This window comes from Pristiophorus japonicus, chromosome 2 (genome assembly GCF_044704955.1).
Source record: "Pristiophorus japonicus isolate sPriJap1 chromosome 2, sPriJap1.hap1, whole genome shotgun sequence".
NCBI classification, from domain to species: domain Eukaryota; kingdom Metazoa; phylum Chordata; class Chondrichthyes; family Pristiophoridae; genus Pristiophorus; species Pristiophorus japonicus.
Genome location: NC_091978.1, coordinates 169,605,084 through 169,621,584, shown reverse-complemented (window position 1 = coordinate 169,621,584; position 16,501 = coordinate 169,605,084). Strand labels below are relative to the sequence as shown.

The window sequence follows — 16,501 nt, the reverse complement described above, 5'->3', positions numbered from 1 at the left end:
TATGTACAGCCAATTGGCTTAACAGCACAAGTATAACATGGTTGTAGATCAGTGTTCTTTCTGATGTCAGGACCACGTAAATCGATGTTTAAAATGACAAGTCCAATTTCAGCAGTGTTTGTAAAGGCATGGACATGTGGAACTGGTAAGGGAAATCTTAACCGATAAGGGAATATAGGATTATGGGGAGCGGGCAGGGAAGTGGACCCGAGTCCATGATCGGATCGGCCATGATCTTATTAAATGGTGCAGCAGGCTCAAGGGGCTGTATGGCCTACTCCTGCTCCTATTTATGTTCTTATGTAAAGCACCTTTCTATAGCTTACATATTAAAAGGACACTGCATTTAAAAAAAAAAGCTAGTCAACAGTAACATACATTGCTTTGAACTACATCATAGCATGGCTTCCAGATTTCATCTCTATAAATATGAAACAGCTCTTTTTATTCCTCTATTTCCATAAACATAAAAAAAATCTCTTTTACAGTCTATGGGTGGGGTGGGTGGGGAAAGAGAAATTTATCCAATTTTTGGGGTCTAAAATGAACGCTGGCAAGACCAATTTTGGGTCGCAATCTTCCACAGAAGTTTGCAGACTGCCAAATTGGAAGCAGGTAACATTTAGGCATCACGAGCGCTTGCCTTGCATATGGAAATCATGGTCCTACTGATGGTTGTAGGGCTCCATTTTAAATAAGTGTACAAATGGGTGGAACTTGCACCGTTGAACCAGATATTGAACGACCTGGACTGCTGGAGGCCAGTCAAGAAATGGCTAGAAAACATTTTAGAAGTTAACATTTCTATGGAGCTAGCAGAAGCCAGAGTGCTACACCTTGCTCTACAAAAATACTGTGCACTGCTGCTGACCCAGTCTCACCCTCTCTCCCCTCCCCTCCCAGGGAGGACCTGTGGGCCAGCTCAACTGACTGGAATTCATCAGGTCCTGACCGACGAGCTACATTGGGATACCTGACTGGGGTACACAACTCGCCTCTTTAATTCAAATGAGGCCGATGTCAAATTTGACATAGGCCTCTTGCCAAAATCATCGGGTGCGTGATTGGATCGAACAGTAATTTTGGCCGAAAACCAGCGTGTGTTGAATTTCCCAGACATGTCTGTAAGGGGGGAAAAGTACACGAACGAGTAAGAAGCATAAGGGAATTAGGAAGTTCTGAGGAATCAGGAGTTCCTCTGTGTCAGTATGGATTGTAATATTGACTGACAAAGACTCCAAGTGGAGGAAAGAAAGAAGAAACAAGAGCATATCCCAGGGCGGGGCATAATTCGAACACCTAGAAAATGTTGGCTAGAAAGGACTTACACACGAACTATGCTGGACTCAATGTACTGGTTGTAGTGCAAGGGAACTCATCTTGCTAGTATTATCCTGTAAAAAAGGTGTTACCGACGTAATAGGCAGGCCCTAGCCCGAACTATAGTTAAAACATTGAATAAAGGGAATATAGACAGTCCGGCAGAAAGGACTTATTTAGTATAACCTCGATGGGAAAGCCAACAGATAGATCCTGCAGCTCGGGAAGTTGTGCTACCCAGGCGAAAGGACAACCCTGGAAGCTCACTCATGAGGAATTAATTGGGAAATGGCCTACCTTGGGCATATAGCCAAGGGCCATTAGGGGGGATTGTAAGGGGGGAAAAGTACACGAGTAAGAAGCATAAGGGAATTAGGAGGTTCTGAGGAATCGGGAGTTCCTCTGTCAGTATAGATTGTAATATTGACCAATTATGTAAAACTCGCTTATGTATGTAAAGCACTCTTATGCACTTGCTTACATTGGGTTAAGAAGAAGGAGGCAGCAATGCCTGATGTTTAATAACCATTTGAAGTAGCCAACACTGCATTGACCCTTAGCACAGAAAATAGAAGTTGAAAACATACACTCAGTACTGAAACACAATGGCAGTGGAGAATCAACATCCTAGAAAGATACCATACCCTGGGAAGCAAGGTCAATCAACATGTCATGAGAAACTGAGGCAAAGTTGAACACATTTCAGAAGGATGACATGTGATGGAGATGTATAGCTGGGGGAGAGCCACTCAGAGCCAGTCTGAGCTGTAGGCCAATCGGCAGTTTTGCAGGAGGGTCGCACAAATCAAAAAATCGTATAACTATGCTTGTAGAACTCCTGTACCTGAAGCGTTCAACGGAACATTTCCCGAGCATGTTCAAATAATAAAACCAGTGAACCGAAGTTTTTGTCCGAGTGAATCCATGGTCGCTATACAAGGGACAGGTGTCGATTCCTTATATCAGGGAGTCCACCTTTAAGGAAAGAAGTCTTCCTTTTACCCCAACAATGTCCTTTTAAAACTAAAGCTAGGGGTCATCCAACTGCTACTTCTGGATACATCTTGCCTTTCCTCCTATTCTTTTCAACCTTTATGTCCTTGCTTATAACCTCAGCTCCTCAATTTTAACACATACAGAATTCAACTCATCAAAGACTTTTTCATCAAGTCAGTGCCCTCTAAGCAGAATGGGAAAAACTATCGGTAATTTCTAAAACAAATTAGGAAAAAGAATTTTAATTACAAATCACAGAACATAGAATTTCAGTTTAACAACAAATTAGTTACCTTTGTGTTGAAGTTCAATGCGTTCTGTGATGTTTTGTAGAGCTCTGGATATTTCAACATGTTTTCCTTTCGACATGATCTCTCAAATATTCCCAAAGTGAGAGGAGGCAAAGCTGTGAAAATCTGACACACGTACATAAAAATTCGAAGTTGAATAAACGGTGTTCCTTGTTTCATCCCTTACAATGGCAGAATTAAAATGACGCCACAAGATATGAATATAGATAGGATAACAATAACTGATCACACCCTAGCTGCATGCCATTTGTACAGGAGATAGCCATCCATGTTATGTACATCATATGTATTATAGCAGTAACGTCACTGATCTGGAGCACAATTTGAGATTTACAAACTATGTAAACTTGAAATTTTCATTTCAAGTATAAGAAATATACTGCACCACCTTTTCTGATTGAGCTCTGTGAATACTGACAAGAGGTATTGGTCAAAGGTGCTCTACTACTTTGTACCCCCATAAATCCCTAAAACACTTGCTGTAAATTGTATTATGCAAACCAGTAAGGCACCAGTTGAATAGTACTAAACTATTCATTGAAATGTTTTTAAATCACACATTTTTGGCAATGACCAAAGTAACTAAAATCAAGTATTTTGATATTTAATCTTTACTGGAAACTCAAACAGACCAAAATGTTGCATCGCTGAATCTGAAGATATTTGCTGCACTACAATCCTGCCCACCTACATCGACATTTTGTGGACCATTCTATTTTCGCTTTGAGTGGGCGTGAAACTGACTAGGTAAACGAGTCGCTGGCTCGAGACTCCCATCGACTACTGTGTTTGTGATGCACAGAGATCAAGGTAACATTATTTAGTGAAGAAATTCTAACTATCACAAATAGTAACAGTGAATATTATATCAGAAAGGTGTCAACTGTAACACAGAGCCGTGAAGCTCATCACGAGGTTCCAATACCCTACGCTGATCAGTTCCCGATGCCCTACTCTCATTAGCTATCAATACCCTGCCTGGGATGTTCTGGAACCCTGGACCCTACCTGCCACCATGTGAAGCTGTCTCTCTCGCAGACCCCGATTGTATTTAGTTGCCTTCACTGACCCCATTCTACTGACTAACTGGCCTATTACCAGTAACTTCATCACTGCTAGCAGCCAGCCAGCCCTCAGGCTGCTGGTGTCCACAGCAACCCCTTCACCTTCCACGGCCATGAGCTTCAAAACCCAGAGGTGGGCATCAACCTGAGCACCATCTACTTCTGTGTCGGGGTCTTCCAACATGGCAATGCGTGAGCAGAGTTTACAAATACATAGACCTTGGCAGGAAGAAGCAGCAGAGAATACTAGTCAACATGAATGGTTAGTGACATGAGCCTTTAATGTTGTTAGGAATTTTAAAATGTTGACTGAAGTGGGCCAGAGTTTGTCAAAGTCGACATAAATGGAAAGTCTTTGATATTATTGGGCAGAGATGGGACTGAGATTGCACTTTTTGTCATCATAAGCAGGATGTTAACAAAAAATGGGTTTGAGAAGTAGAGAGTATATCAACAACTTCAACTGAATATCCAAATAACATATACACTTACCACGTTGTAGAGACCAATACACCACCGTTCAAAGAGAATCTGTCCTGAGAAGCCATTCACAAAAGCAAACCAGATCTGGAGATGAAATAAAAGTATTACAGCAATGAACTCTCCTGGAAGAGAGATTTTTTTATATAAATGATAAAACAAAGAGTTTAAAAAAAAAGTTAAGTACATTCTGTTTCTTTAGACCTGGCTAGCATAAAGATTTTATAGAACTGAACTACTGAAGTAGAGCACTGTATCAGCTTTCTGCCAGAGCAATCCAAAACAAATCCCACAGCCACGTGTAACGTAGCCAAGTTTGCTGACGATACAAAGATGAGAGGAAAAGCAATGTGTGAGGAGAACACAAAAAATCTGCAAAAGGACAAAGACAGGCTAAGTGGGCAAAAATTTAGCGGATGGAGTATAATGTTGCAAAGTATGAGGTCATGCACTTTGACAGAAAAAAATCATAGAGCAAGTTATTATTTAAATGGAGAAAGATTGTGAAGTGCTGCAGTACAGTGGGACCTGGGGGTACTTGTGCATGAAACACAAAAGGATAGTATGCAGAATACAGCAAGTGATCAGGAAGGCCAATGGAATCTTGGCCTTGATTGCAAAGGGGATGGAGTATAAAAGCAGGGAAGTCTTACTACAGTTATACAGGGTATTGGTGAGGCCACACCTGGAATACTGCGTACAGTTTTGGTTTCCATACTTACGAAAGGATATACTTGCTTTGGAGGCAGTTCAGAGAAGGTTCACTAGGTTGATTCTGGAAATGAGGGGGTTGACTTATGAGGAAAGGTTGAGTAGGTTGGGCCTCTACTCATTGGAATTCAGAAGAATGAGGGGTGATCTTATCGAAACAAACGATTTTGAGGGGGCTTGACAAGGTGGATGCAGAGAGGATGTTTCCACTGATGGGGGAGACTAGAACTAGGGGGCATAATCTTAGAATAAGGGGCCACCCATTTAAAACAGATGAGGAGAAATTTCTTCTGAGGGTTGTAAATCTGTGGAATTCGCTACCTCAGAGAGCTGGGACATTGAATAAATTTAAGATAGAAATAGACAGTTTCTTAAACAAAAAGGGGGTATGGGGTTAGGGGAGCGGGCAGGGAAGTGGAGCTGAGTCCATGATCAGATCAGCCATGATCGTATTAAATGGCAGAGCAGGCTCCAGGGGTCATATGGCCTACTCCTGTTCCTATTTCTTATGTTCTTATGTTCTCTCCATATTGTCCTTTCACTGTTTGCTGGGTTTGAATCCACCCCAGACAAACCAAGTTGTTGGACCATGGAATACTTTGCCACAGGAAGTTAATTGACGCAGAGGCCGCTGTAGCTTTCAAGGGAAAATGGATAAATATTTGAAGCAGAGAAAAATACAGGGTTATGAGGATACAACAGGGCATTAGGATTCATTTTGGAATGCTTTAACAAAGAGCAGGCAGAGACATGGTGGGGTGAATGGCCTCTTTCTGTACTGTAAACCTCTATGGTTCTATGGAATGCTTTGTGCTTACATCGTCTACAGGTGGAGGGAAGTTCTATGCCTCACCACTCGCATTCCTCACCTATAAAAGTAGACGTCTTTCACCCTCCCAAGACAAGATGTTCTCCTTCTAACCATGTTCTCATGCTCATCCATGGACACACCACAAATCATCTTAAAAAGGTGGAAAGGTGATGTGCTTGGAACATGAGATTGTAAAAGCACCATCCCCACATCTCAACCACTTTATGATGGACAATTACCCTTCACAAATGACCATTTCAACATTTGCTGATCTCATTCTAGGTTTATCCTCAATCTCTATTTCACTCCCAACCATTTCTATAGCTCTTTATTGCACAAGTAATCGACAGTGCCAACTGCTTTGCTGGGAGTCTGTTCCACATAACCACTAATCTGGTGCATATGTGCTTTTCTATTTTCTAGTCATGCTTGAAGCTTATTAATTTCAAATGTCTGTGTCTTATTCTGTGCCCAACCTTGTCCAAGTTCTTGGCAACATTCCGAACTTGTTTGGATTAATGATCTATTTAAGGACAGAAACTTTTTTGGGCTTGTAGTCAAATGCCTTTCAGATGTATCCTACTACTTGACTAGTGTGTCCATCTCATTAGTAACACTCTTGGCTTGTGGTAGATTCAATCCCCACTCCAGAATTCTAGCATATAATTACACTCTGGTGCATCAGTGAGATAGTTCTGCATGGTCATAGGTGCTGCCCTTCCAATTATGAAGGTTCAGCTGGACATTACGGATCCAATAACTTGAGGAAGGACATTCTTCCTATTGAGGGAGTGCAGCGAAGGTTCACCAGACTGATTCCCAGGATGGTGGGACTGACATATCAAGTAAGACTGGATCAACTGGGCTTGTATTCACTGGAGTTCAGAAGAATGAGAGGGGATCTCAGAAACGTTTAAAATTCTGACGGGTTTACACAGGTTAGATGCAGGAAGAACGTTCCCAATGTTGGGGAAGCCCAGAACCAGGGGTCACAGCCTAAGGATAAGGGGCAAGCCATTTAGGACCGAGAGGAGGAGAAACTTCTTCACCCAGAGAGTGGTGAACCTGTGGAATTCTCTACCACAGAAAGTTGTTGAGGCCAATTCACTAAATATATTCAAAAAGGAGTTAGATGTAGTCCTTACTACTAGGGGGATCAAGGGGTATGGCGAGAAAGCAGGAATGGGGTACTGAAGTTGCATGTTCAGCCATGAACTCATTGAATGGCGGTGCAGGCTTGAAGGGCCGAACGGCCTACTTCTGGCACCTATTTTCTATGTTTCTAATAGAACCCTTCCGTCAACCAACTGAAAACACACATTAAAATACAAATTCATCGTACTGCTTTAAAGATCTTGCAGTGCTAAAATGGATGCTACATTTTTCTACACAACAATCATCACTGTACTTCACAAAGTAACTCACTATATGAAGTGCTTTGAGTTATTTGAGATGTAATAGAAACTTTTCAGTTAATGATCTGGGATGACTCACCCTTACATTATTCCCCACCTACCCCCCCTCCTTCCACCCCCCCACCCGTGTGAAGAAGCACCGAATTTTACTCAATACATCCCCAAACAGATGATGAGTTCTCCACCCAGGGAACCATGGCCATAAACACAATCAGTAGCATGACATAAAAGATATCAAAATCGAGAAATGGAACTAAATAGTAAATATTCTGCATGATAACTTCCTCCAAATATTCACTAGGGAAGACATGAGCAATACACCCTTTATTAGAGATAACGAAAGCAAAATTAATGGATTCCAAATAAATATGAAAATCCTAGACAGGATAGCAGGCTCAAAACAAATAAATCTTCAGGATAGATTTTATTTATCCCAAAATGCAGTGAAAATTTATGAGGCACTGCCGATCAGATAATCATGGGGAATCACTGGATATTGGGGAGGTACCTGTAGACTAAAAACAGGCTAATGTGGTGCCCATATTCAAAGATGGTGACAGAACAGAAACAGGCAACAAAAGACCCAATTTTGTGTAAACTAAAGTAATCGATGAGCAGCTTGAGGATTATCTATACAGCAATAACCTAGCAAACAGCAATCTGGCCAAGCTTCTTGAATTGTGTGAGTAAGTGACCCAAAAACACTGAAAAATTCCACGATACTGGTTCCAAAAGGCACTTGACAAAGTTCTATATGAATAGCTATTAGTTGAAGTTAAAGGTGTGTGGTTCTAGTGTAAATATTGGGAATGGATTAAATTGGATGAAGTGTAGAAAAGAGAGGGTACTTTGGGAGTTTTCTTATAATGAGTTTGAGTCGACCATATTATCTACTAATTCTATGAAATTTTCACTTCTTTAACATAACTTAACATTTAAATGCTACAGATAGTTCTGTTAACTAAATATGTTGTCATGTTATTCTACTGAAGTATCATAGAATATTTAAGTGTGCTCATTTATTGCTCCCTGTAATTTAACTTGTTGCTGAAAGCTTGCAAACATTACAACATACAGCTTATACTGTGCCTGTGGTTTTTCCATACAGAATTGCTGACTAAATATGAAATATAGGCAGTAAACCCAGATGAAACTCCATTCTAGGTGACTCCCACTGCCCAACTTCATTAGTTCTCACTGCCAGACAACTTAAAAGTATATTTGTATTTTAGAGGTCACAAAAAGAATATCTTACCAGTGGCTGCTATGAGTTACTACTTTTGCAAGTGTCTGGTCAGTGTGGGCAGTGATGCCAAGTAAAATAGACAAGTTTTTAAAAACAAATCTCATTTGCTGAGGCCAAATAAATAGCTCACCAAAATCTAGTTCCCATAATTGGCCTCCTGCCAATGGCTGGCTGATATTCTGCTAAGTTCCTACAGCCCAGACACCACATGAGAAGGTACATGCCAACTTACCTGACTGCAGAAGCTAAAAGCTATGTCAATATGAAGGATGAGGGTATAATAACGACTGCACCGAGAGTAATAATAAGTAACGAGAGTTCAAATCCCACTATGACAGTTTGAGAATTTGAATTTAGTTTAAAAAAAAACTGAAAATTAAAAGCTGGCATCAGTAAGTGACTATGAAGTGACCAGATTGTAGTAAAAACCCAACTGGTTCACCAATGTCCTTCAGGGAAGGAAACCTGCCGTCCTTACTAGATCTGGCCGATATGTGACTCAAATCCTACTTCAATGTGATTGGCTTTTAAGAGCCACTCAGTTGTATCAAATCGCTACTCAGCGATTCAAAAAAGCGTCCCACACCATTTTCTCAGGGCAACTAGGGATGGGCAATATATGCCAGCCTTGCCAGCAACGCCCACATCCTGAGAATGAATTTAAAAAATGCAGCTCCATCAAAATACAATTCACTTGTACCATGAGTCGTACATAAGCTAACACATCAGGCCAGCTCTATGACTCTGTATACAATGGAAAATATATCAATGATGACTGAAGAACAACTATAATTAAAAAAAATCTTTCGGCAAATATATTCTTGTAAAAACTAAAATGAGAATTATACACAGCATTATTAGGTTGACACCTGCCCATCTTTATGGAATAGTACTTAAAAAAAAAACTCACCTAAAGGTTGCAAAATTGAGGTTGTACAATAATGCAATCATACTATTGATCCTTTCTATAAGGCTTTCTTTTAGCACAGAAATTGAACTTTTTATTCTGATCCCAAACTACAACACTAATTTGCTGGTAAGTATTTCAAATTATAAAATACATTTATACAATGTTTCCATATTCATACACAGCTTTTCTTTAACAAGTATTACACTGGCAAATCCAACCCAGTAGGCTAATTGATTCTCCCTTCCCTCCAATACAGTAGTTATAAGAATATAAGAAATAGGAGCAGGAGGCGGCCATTTGGCCCCTCGAGCCATTTACTAAGATCATGGCTGATCTGATCCTGGGCTCAGGTCTACTTCCCTGCCTGCTCCCCATAACCCTTCACTCCCTTATCGCTCAAAAATCTGTATCTCTACCTTAAATATATTCAATGACCCAGCCTCCAGAGCTTTCTGGGGCAGAGAATTCCACAGATTAACGACCCTCAGAAAAATTCCTCATTAGTTTTAAATCAGCGACCCCTTATTCTGAGACTATGTCCCCTTGTTCTAGATTCCCCCTAATGAGTGGGAACATCCCCTCTGCATCTATCTTGTTGAGCCCCCTCAGTATGTTATATGTTTCAATAAGATTACCTCTCATTCTTCGAAACTCCAATGAGTATAGGCCCAACTTGCTCAACCTTTCTTCATGTGTGTAAAGAACTACCTATTCCTGTGCAGGCCAGTGTAGAGGTATATTTTGTCTATTTCATGGGGATATGTTGAATGAAAAATGTTTTAAACTCAAGTTCTGATACAACTACAAAAACAATTTCATTCCTGCCATGGTAGTCATAAGCAAAATGACACCAATTCCTGCAGCCCAAGAAGCGTCTCAGTTAACATACTTCTTCCATACCAAATACTGGGCAGTGGCAGAAAGATCCTTCAAAATAATCAACTGTTACATAGGAACAGGAGCAGGCCGTTCAGTTCCTCAAGTCTGTCCCGCCATTCAATTAGATCATGACTGATCTGTACCTCAACTCCATTTACCCGCCTTCTCTCCATGATCCTTGAAATACTTAGTTCACAAAAATGTATCAATCTCAGTCTTGAAAAGTTCCCAGCATCCACAGCCTTTTGAGGGAAGTGAGTTCCAGATTTCTGCTACCGTGTGTGAAAAAGTGCTTGCTGATTTCACTCCTGAATGACCCAACTCTAATTTTATGATACCCTCTTGTTCTGAATTCACCCATCAGTGGCAATAGTTTCTATGGGCTCAAGTTTCGGCCTGAGTTGCTCCTATTTTTTTGGAGCAACTAGTTTAGAATGGAGCATCTTAGAAATTGCAATTCTTGGCATTTAGTTTGCTCCAGTTCTAGTCAGTTAGAACAGTTTGATTTTGGAACAGATTTTTTTTCCAAAAGGGGGCATGTCCGGCCACTTACGTCTGTTTTGCAAGTTTAGGCAGCGAAAACTTACTCCAAACTAACTTAGAATGGAGTAAGTGTAGATTTTTGTATGCTCAGAAAAACCTTGCCTACACTTATAAATCAGGCATAGGGAACAAGAGATGGGGGGGGGGGGGCAGCGAAGGGGGGTTTACAAACATTAAACACTTCACCTTTACAAATAAAGAGCCATCAATAATAAATGATAAATAAATCAATAAATCAACCAATACGTCAATCAAAAAAAAACATAAAAAAAATCAATAAAAAATTAAGTTTTCACTCACCTACTGCAGCACCGAGAGAGCCCTACAACAGCGTGGTGGGACGGAGCCCCCCCAGTGTCTGTCTCTCTCTCTGTGTCAGTGTCCGTGTTTCGGGGGGGGGGGGGGGGGGGGGGGGAGGGGGGAGAGGAAGAGGAGGGGGAGGGAGAAAGGGAGAGAGGGAAGAGGATGAACTGGGGGGGGGGGGGGGGGGAGGAGGAAGGCTGAACTGGGGAGTCGGGGGATGGTGGTGGGAGGGGGCAGGTGAGTGGGTGGGAGAAGGCTGAACGGGCGGGTGGGGGGGGGGGAGGAGGAGAAACTGAACGGGAGCGGGAGGGGCTGAACGGTAGGGAGGTCAGAGTCCCAATCTTCGCCCGGGGAGCCCATTGGACCAGGACTTGGGTCGGGCCCCTCCCATGCAGCCTTGGGGGCCTGGAGCTACTGCACATGCGCGCACACTCTAGCGCGCTTGTGCAGAGGTCCCAGCACGGTTTTTAGCGCCGGGACCTGGCTCGGCCCCCGACCCCTTGTGCTGCACCACGCCGAACACGAAGACGTCCTGAGGAGACCGGAGAATCACAAGGTAAGTTTTCGGCACCATTTTTTTTCCAGAAGGCGGAAACTTGGGCCCTATGTATCAAATCCATTCATCATATTAAACACCTTGATTACATCAACCTTCTAAACTCAAAAGAATACAAGCCAAATTTGTGCAGCCTTCATATTTTAACCCTTTAAGCTCTGGTATCAGCCTGGTGAATCTATGCTAAACCCCTTCTAAGGCCAACATATAGGGGTCAAGCTTCGGGCCGCGCCTAGAACAGCGCAGCCCCGCGAGCCACACCCGATTTCCGCGTTCAAAACTGCGCTGAAAACTTACCTCGGTCTTCTCCACTCCCTCAGGTCGACCCAGACCCTCGGCGCGGCACAGCACAAGCTGTGGGGGACGGAGCCAGGTCCCTGCGCTGAAAAAACAGTGCCAGGACCACTGCACATGTGTGCGCACGTGCAGTAGCTCCAGGCGCCCAAAACTGTGTGGGTGGGGCCCGAAACATGCCACCCCTAGTCCTGGCCGAATGGGCTCACTGGGGCGCCGATCAGACTGCACCTCCCTCCTCTTCAGCTCCTGCTCTGGCTGTGGCTCCACCTTCCTCCCCTGTTCAGCTCACGCTCCCGCTGGCTCTTACAAACCCCCCGCCCCCCCGCTCCACATTAGCGGGGTCCATTCAGCCTCCTCCCTCCCCGCCCCCCCACCCTCTCCTTGCTGTCAGAAACACAGACAGACACAGAGAGAGAGAGAGAGAGAGAGAGAGAGAAAAAGAGAGAGAGAGACTGACAGAGAGAGAGTCACACTGACAGAGACACAGAGACATACTGGGGGGGGGGGGCCCGTCCCAGCATGCTGTTGGAGGGCTCCCGGTGCTGCAGTCGGTGAGTAGAAACATAATTTTTTAATTTATTAATTTTTTTGGATTTGATTTATCATTTATTATTGATAGCTCTTTATTTGTAAAAGTGATGTGTTTCATGTTTGTAAACTTCCCTTTCTCTTTCTCTCCCCCACCCCCCACCTCTGCCTGATTTGTAACCTACGCCTGATTTTCTAGGTGTAGGCAAGGTTTTTCTGAGCATACAAAAATCTACACTTACTCCATTCTAAGTTAGTTTGGAGTAAGTTTTTGCCGTTTAAACTTGCAAAATAGGCATAAGTGGCCAGACACGCCCCCTTTTGGAAAAAAAAATCTGTTCTAAAATGAAACTGTTCTAACTCACCAGAACTGGAGCAAACTAAATGCCAAAAATTGCAATTTCGAAGATACTCCATTCTGAACCAGTTGCTCCAAAAAAAATAGGAGCAACTCAGGCCGAAACTTGACCCCACACTTCCTGACGTTCAGAGCCCAAAACTGAATGCAGTCTTCCAGATGGGGTCTGACCAAGGCTCTGTACAACTGAAGCATTACTTTTTCATTTTTGAATTCTAACCCCCTTAAGCTAAAGGCCAACATTCTATTAGCCTTTTTGATTATATTTTGTACCTGTGCACTAGCTTTGAGTGATGTGTACATGAACATCTAAATCACTTTGTTCCTTCATAACTCCTAGAGTCTTGCCACTAAGAAAATATTCCAATTTGTCTTTTTCAGATTCGAACTGGATTACTTCACACTACCCCACATTGAACTCCACCTGCCATAAATTTGCTCACTCACTTAGCCTGTTGATGTCCTTTTGTAACTTCCTCCTCCTCATCCATACAACGTACTGTGCCTCCTAGCTTAGTGTCATCTGCAAACTTTGATTCATCCAATTGATTAATATATCTGGTGAAAAGCTGAGGCCCCAGCTCAGATCCCCGCACTTTCATTTTTTACTAATCTCTTGTGTGGAACCAAGTGCCTTCTGGAAGTCCATATGGACAACATCCATAGACGCTCCCCTAACCACCATGCTAGTGAGCTCCTCAAATAAAATCAACGAGATTAGTCAGACATGACCTACCCTTCAGAAAGCCATGCTGACTCTCTTTGATCAGCTTTTACTTGTCCAAGTGCTCAGTCATTCCGTCTCCAATGACAGATTGCAGTAGTTTCTCTATAACTGTTAAGAAGCAACTCTTTATGCATTTCCCTTTTAACCTTGCCTTGCTCCTGCTTATACTTAGGTCAGTTATTCAAGGTTAGGTTGGTCATATTTTTAAAGAGTTAATGCTTCACATAATTCAGGTGATTTAGAGTTGACCAATTGAAAGTATATTTTATGGTATTCCATTATTGCTATTTTACCAGTGATTAGCTATATAGGTCACAATATAATTACAACGCAGAGCTGCATTTTGACCTACCATTTGTAGTAACTGCAACAAAGCAAATACAACAGTAAATCAAGTCTACAATAGCCAGAGCTTCTGTTAACCAAATACATTTCCAGGAGCCGAACCCCTCACCTACTACTAATTTTCAGGAGTCCAGCGCATATCTTATGGGGCCAGTTTTAGTTCTAATTGGTCGACCTGTCAGTTTGATTCCAGTGCACATGGATTCATGCAGTTTTTCCCCTTTTATTTTAGTCTCTTTCATTACTTTTGAAGTGCAGTCACTGCTGTCATGCAGAGCAATGGGCTAAATCCCATAGATGGCAAATAAGACGAATGACAAGTTGAAATGCTGCTTTTCACAAATAATAAATAGCAATTTCCAAGGAACTTTGCATAAAAGTAGAAAATGTAGTGCTGACAGAAAAATATATAATTAACTAAGTAGTACAAAGATGAAACTATCTTATGGTCTAAAGGTAATTTATCCAGCTAGTAGACCAAATTACAAAACACAAGGAATATGGTTAATGATGATAGTACTGAGGAAAAACTAATATATTATTTGTCATTGAATTTTTTTTGTTTTGAGTATTCAGTTCAGCAGAAATAATAGTTGTTTCATTGTAAGAATGTAATTAAATATGATTTCTATGACATCATATTTCAGCTCCGGTTTAGACTCATCCTGTGTGGCTAACTTGGAGCCCACAAATTCTAGGAATGTTTGATATGTTGTACAGATTAAACACACATATCATCCAAAGACAGCACATCTGAAAATGCAGTACTCACTAAAATGTCAGCCTAGATTATTGTACAGTTAAAAAGTCATGTAGTGCAAGGATCTACAGCAATTTTATTTTATGCTTTAAAGCAGATTCTCTAAACACAACAGAACTAGTTTTTCTCCTTTTACTTACAGAAGTTAAAAGTTGATGGCAATGTCCTTAACATTCTTGGAGAATTTCCTCGGAGCTGCTCCCACTCCACTACTGTAACTTCAGTTTGCTAAAATAATGACCTTCCCAATCAGACGGAATAATGCTAGAAATTTATTTCACTAACATTAGAATTTTAATGCTTATACACAAGTGAACTGGCAGGCAGAAGTTCTGGCTCAGCAAATGACAAAGTGGAATTTTGGGGCTGTTGTGTTTTACATGGTATAATGTTTCTGTACTTATAAAACAGCAGGGTCTGTGACTTTCTCGAAGATATTTTATATATGTATATGTGTATAATATACATATAAATTTACACACATATATTGGGACATTTATTCCACATAATCATTCTTGGCGTGATCATTCTCTCTTCAAATATAGTAACTTTAAAAAAAGTAAAAGCTAGAAAAAGAATATAAAAGGTAAAAGGGATATAAACCTCAGTAATAGAAACTGGAACTTAAATTATAGCCCCAGGCTTTGGACAAAGAACCAAGCCTCATGCTAAAACTGTTGATAAAAGTAATGAAATCCACACACAAAAAAGAGAGAAGTTTAAGAATGTTATTGTGAAACATTTAATTCTGTGTTTATGCTAGAAATCTTGGGGATGAAAATTCAGAGTGCTGCAGACCACATTAATCAGTTCGAAGGGCTAGAAATTAGGCCAAGGTCCAGAAACACCAGGTCCTGTCTTTCCCTACCAGTTTTCATGGCTCTTGTTTGGGCTGGAGCAATTGCGCAACTGAAACTAGGACACCAATATCAGGAGGCATGGCTGGGGACAGCGAACTCTCAGGCTGAAAGTATCTTCATCCCTGGCCTGGAAGTGTGCTGGTGGACCAGTATGCCCAGTGGAAAGGTAGTGCACGGACTTCCTGGCCAGCATATATGGAATGCACGAGGGGTGGGATTTGGCATGGACACACAAATACTTTATAAAAAAAAATTTAAATGAATATTTTGGCAACCTTGTAAAAGGGAACCAAGGGACAAAAATAGGATGTTTCCAAGCTTAGGAACATAGCAGCATAGGAAGCAGCATAAAAAAGACTGGAAGTCCATCTCTACCATCCTGACAGTTGCAACACTGGAGTTGTTGATTATTCATAGCAATCAACCTGCATTAGTTACTCTACAACTGACGCAGACATGAGGTGAGGAAAACTCCAGTGGTGGAAAGTTTGAGACACCGGTCCAAATTCACCTCTTCCTCCCTAGCATGCTACACTTACCACGTCATGATTCAAATTACTTGTATAATTTATCCCAAAATATTATTTTTTGAAAGATATCTAATTCACATTTGAACAAATCAATATTAACTGCTTCCACTGTGTCCAAGGGAGCGTGTTCCATAGTTTGACCACGTGCTCACAAATAATGTTTCCGCAGATTAATTTTGAATCTAGCCCCCTTCAAGTGCAGGCAGTGTCCTCTGGTTAAAGCCCATGGGATCCAAGGGAGAGTGGCAAATTGGATCCAAAATTGGCTCAGTGGCCGGAAGCAAAGGGTAATGGTCGACAGGTGTTTTTGCAACTGGAAGGCTATTTGCAGTGGGGTTCCAGAGGTTCAGTGCTCTTTGTAGTATATATTAATGATTTAGACTTAAATGTAAGGGGCATGATAAAGAAGTTTGCAGATGATACAAAAGTTGGCCGTGTGGTTGACAGTGAGGAGGAAAACTTACGACTGCAGGAAGATATCGATGGACTGGTCAGGTGGGCAAAAAAGTGGAAAATGGAATTCAATCTGGAAAAGTGTGAGGTAATGCATT

At 41.6% G+C, this 16,501-nt stretch overlaps 1 protein-coding gene across 6 annotated transcripts in view; it reads right to left on the bottom strand.

The window, feature by feature from the left end:
* atp8a1 (ATPase phospholipid transporting 8A1) overlaps positions 1–16,501 on the bottom strand; it is a 509,869-nt gene that overhangs the window by 117,329 nt on the left and 376,039 nt on the right. For all 6 annotated transcript variants that reach the window (XM_070870244.1, XM_070870234.1, XM_070870228.1 and 3 more), the window contains 2 exons: positions 4,184–4,258; positions 2,610–2,732 (listed from right to left, as the gene is read on the bottom strand). In XM_070870244.1, the coding sequence (XP_070726345.1) occupies positions 2,610–2,732; positions 4,184–4,258 (198 nt within the window). The remainder of the gene's footprint in view (positions 1–2,609; positions 2,733–4,183; positions 4,259–16,501) is intronic.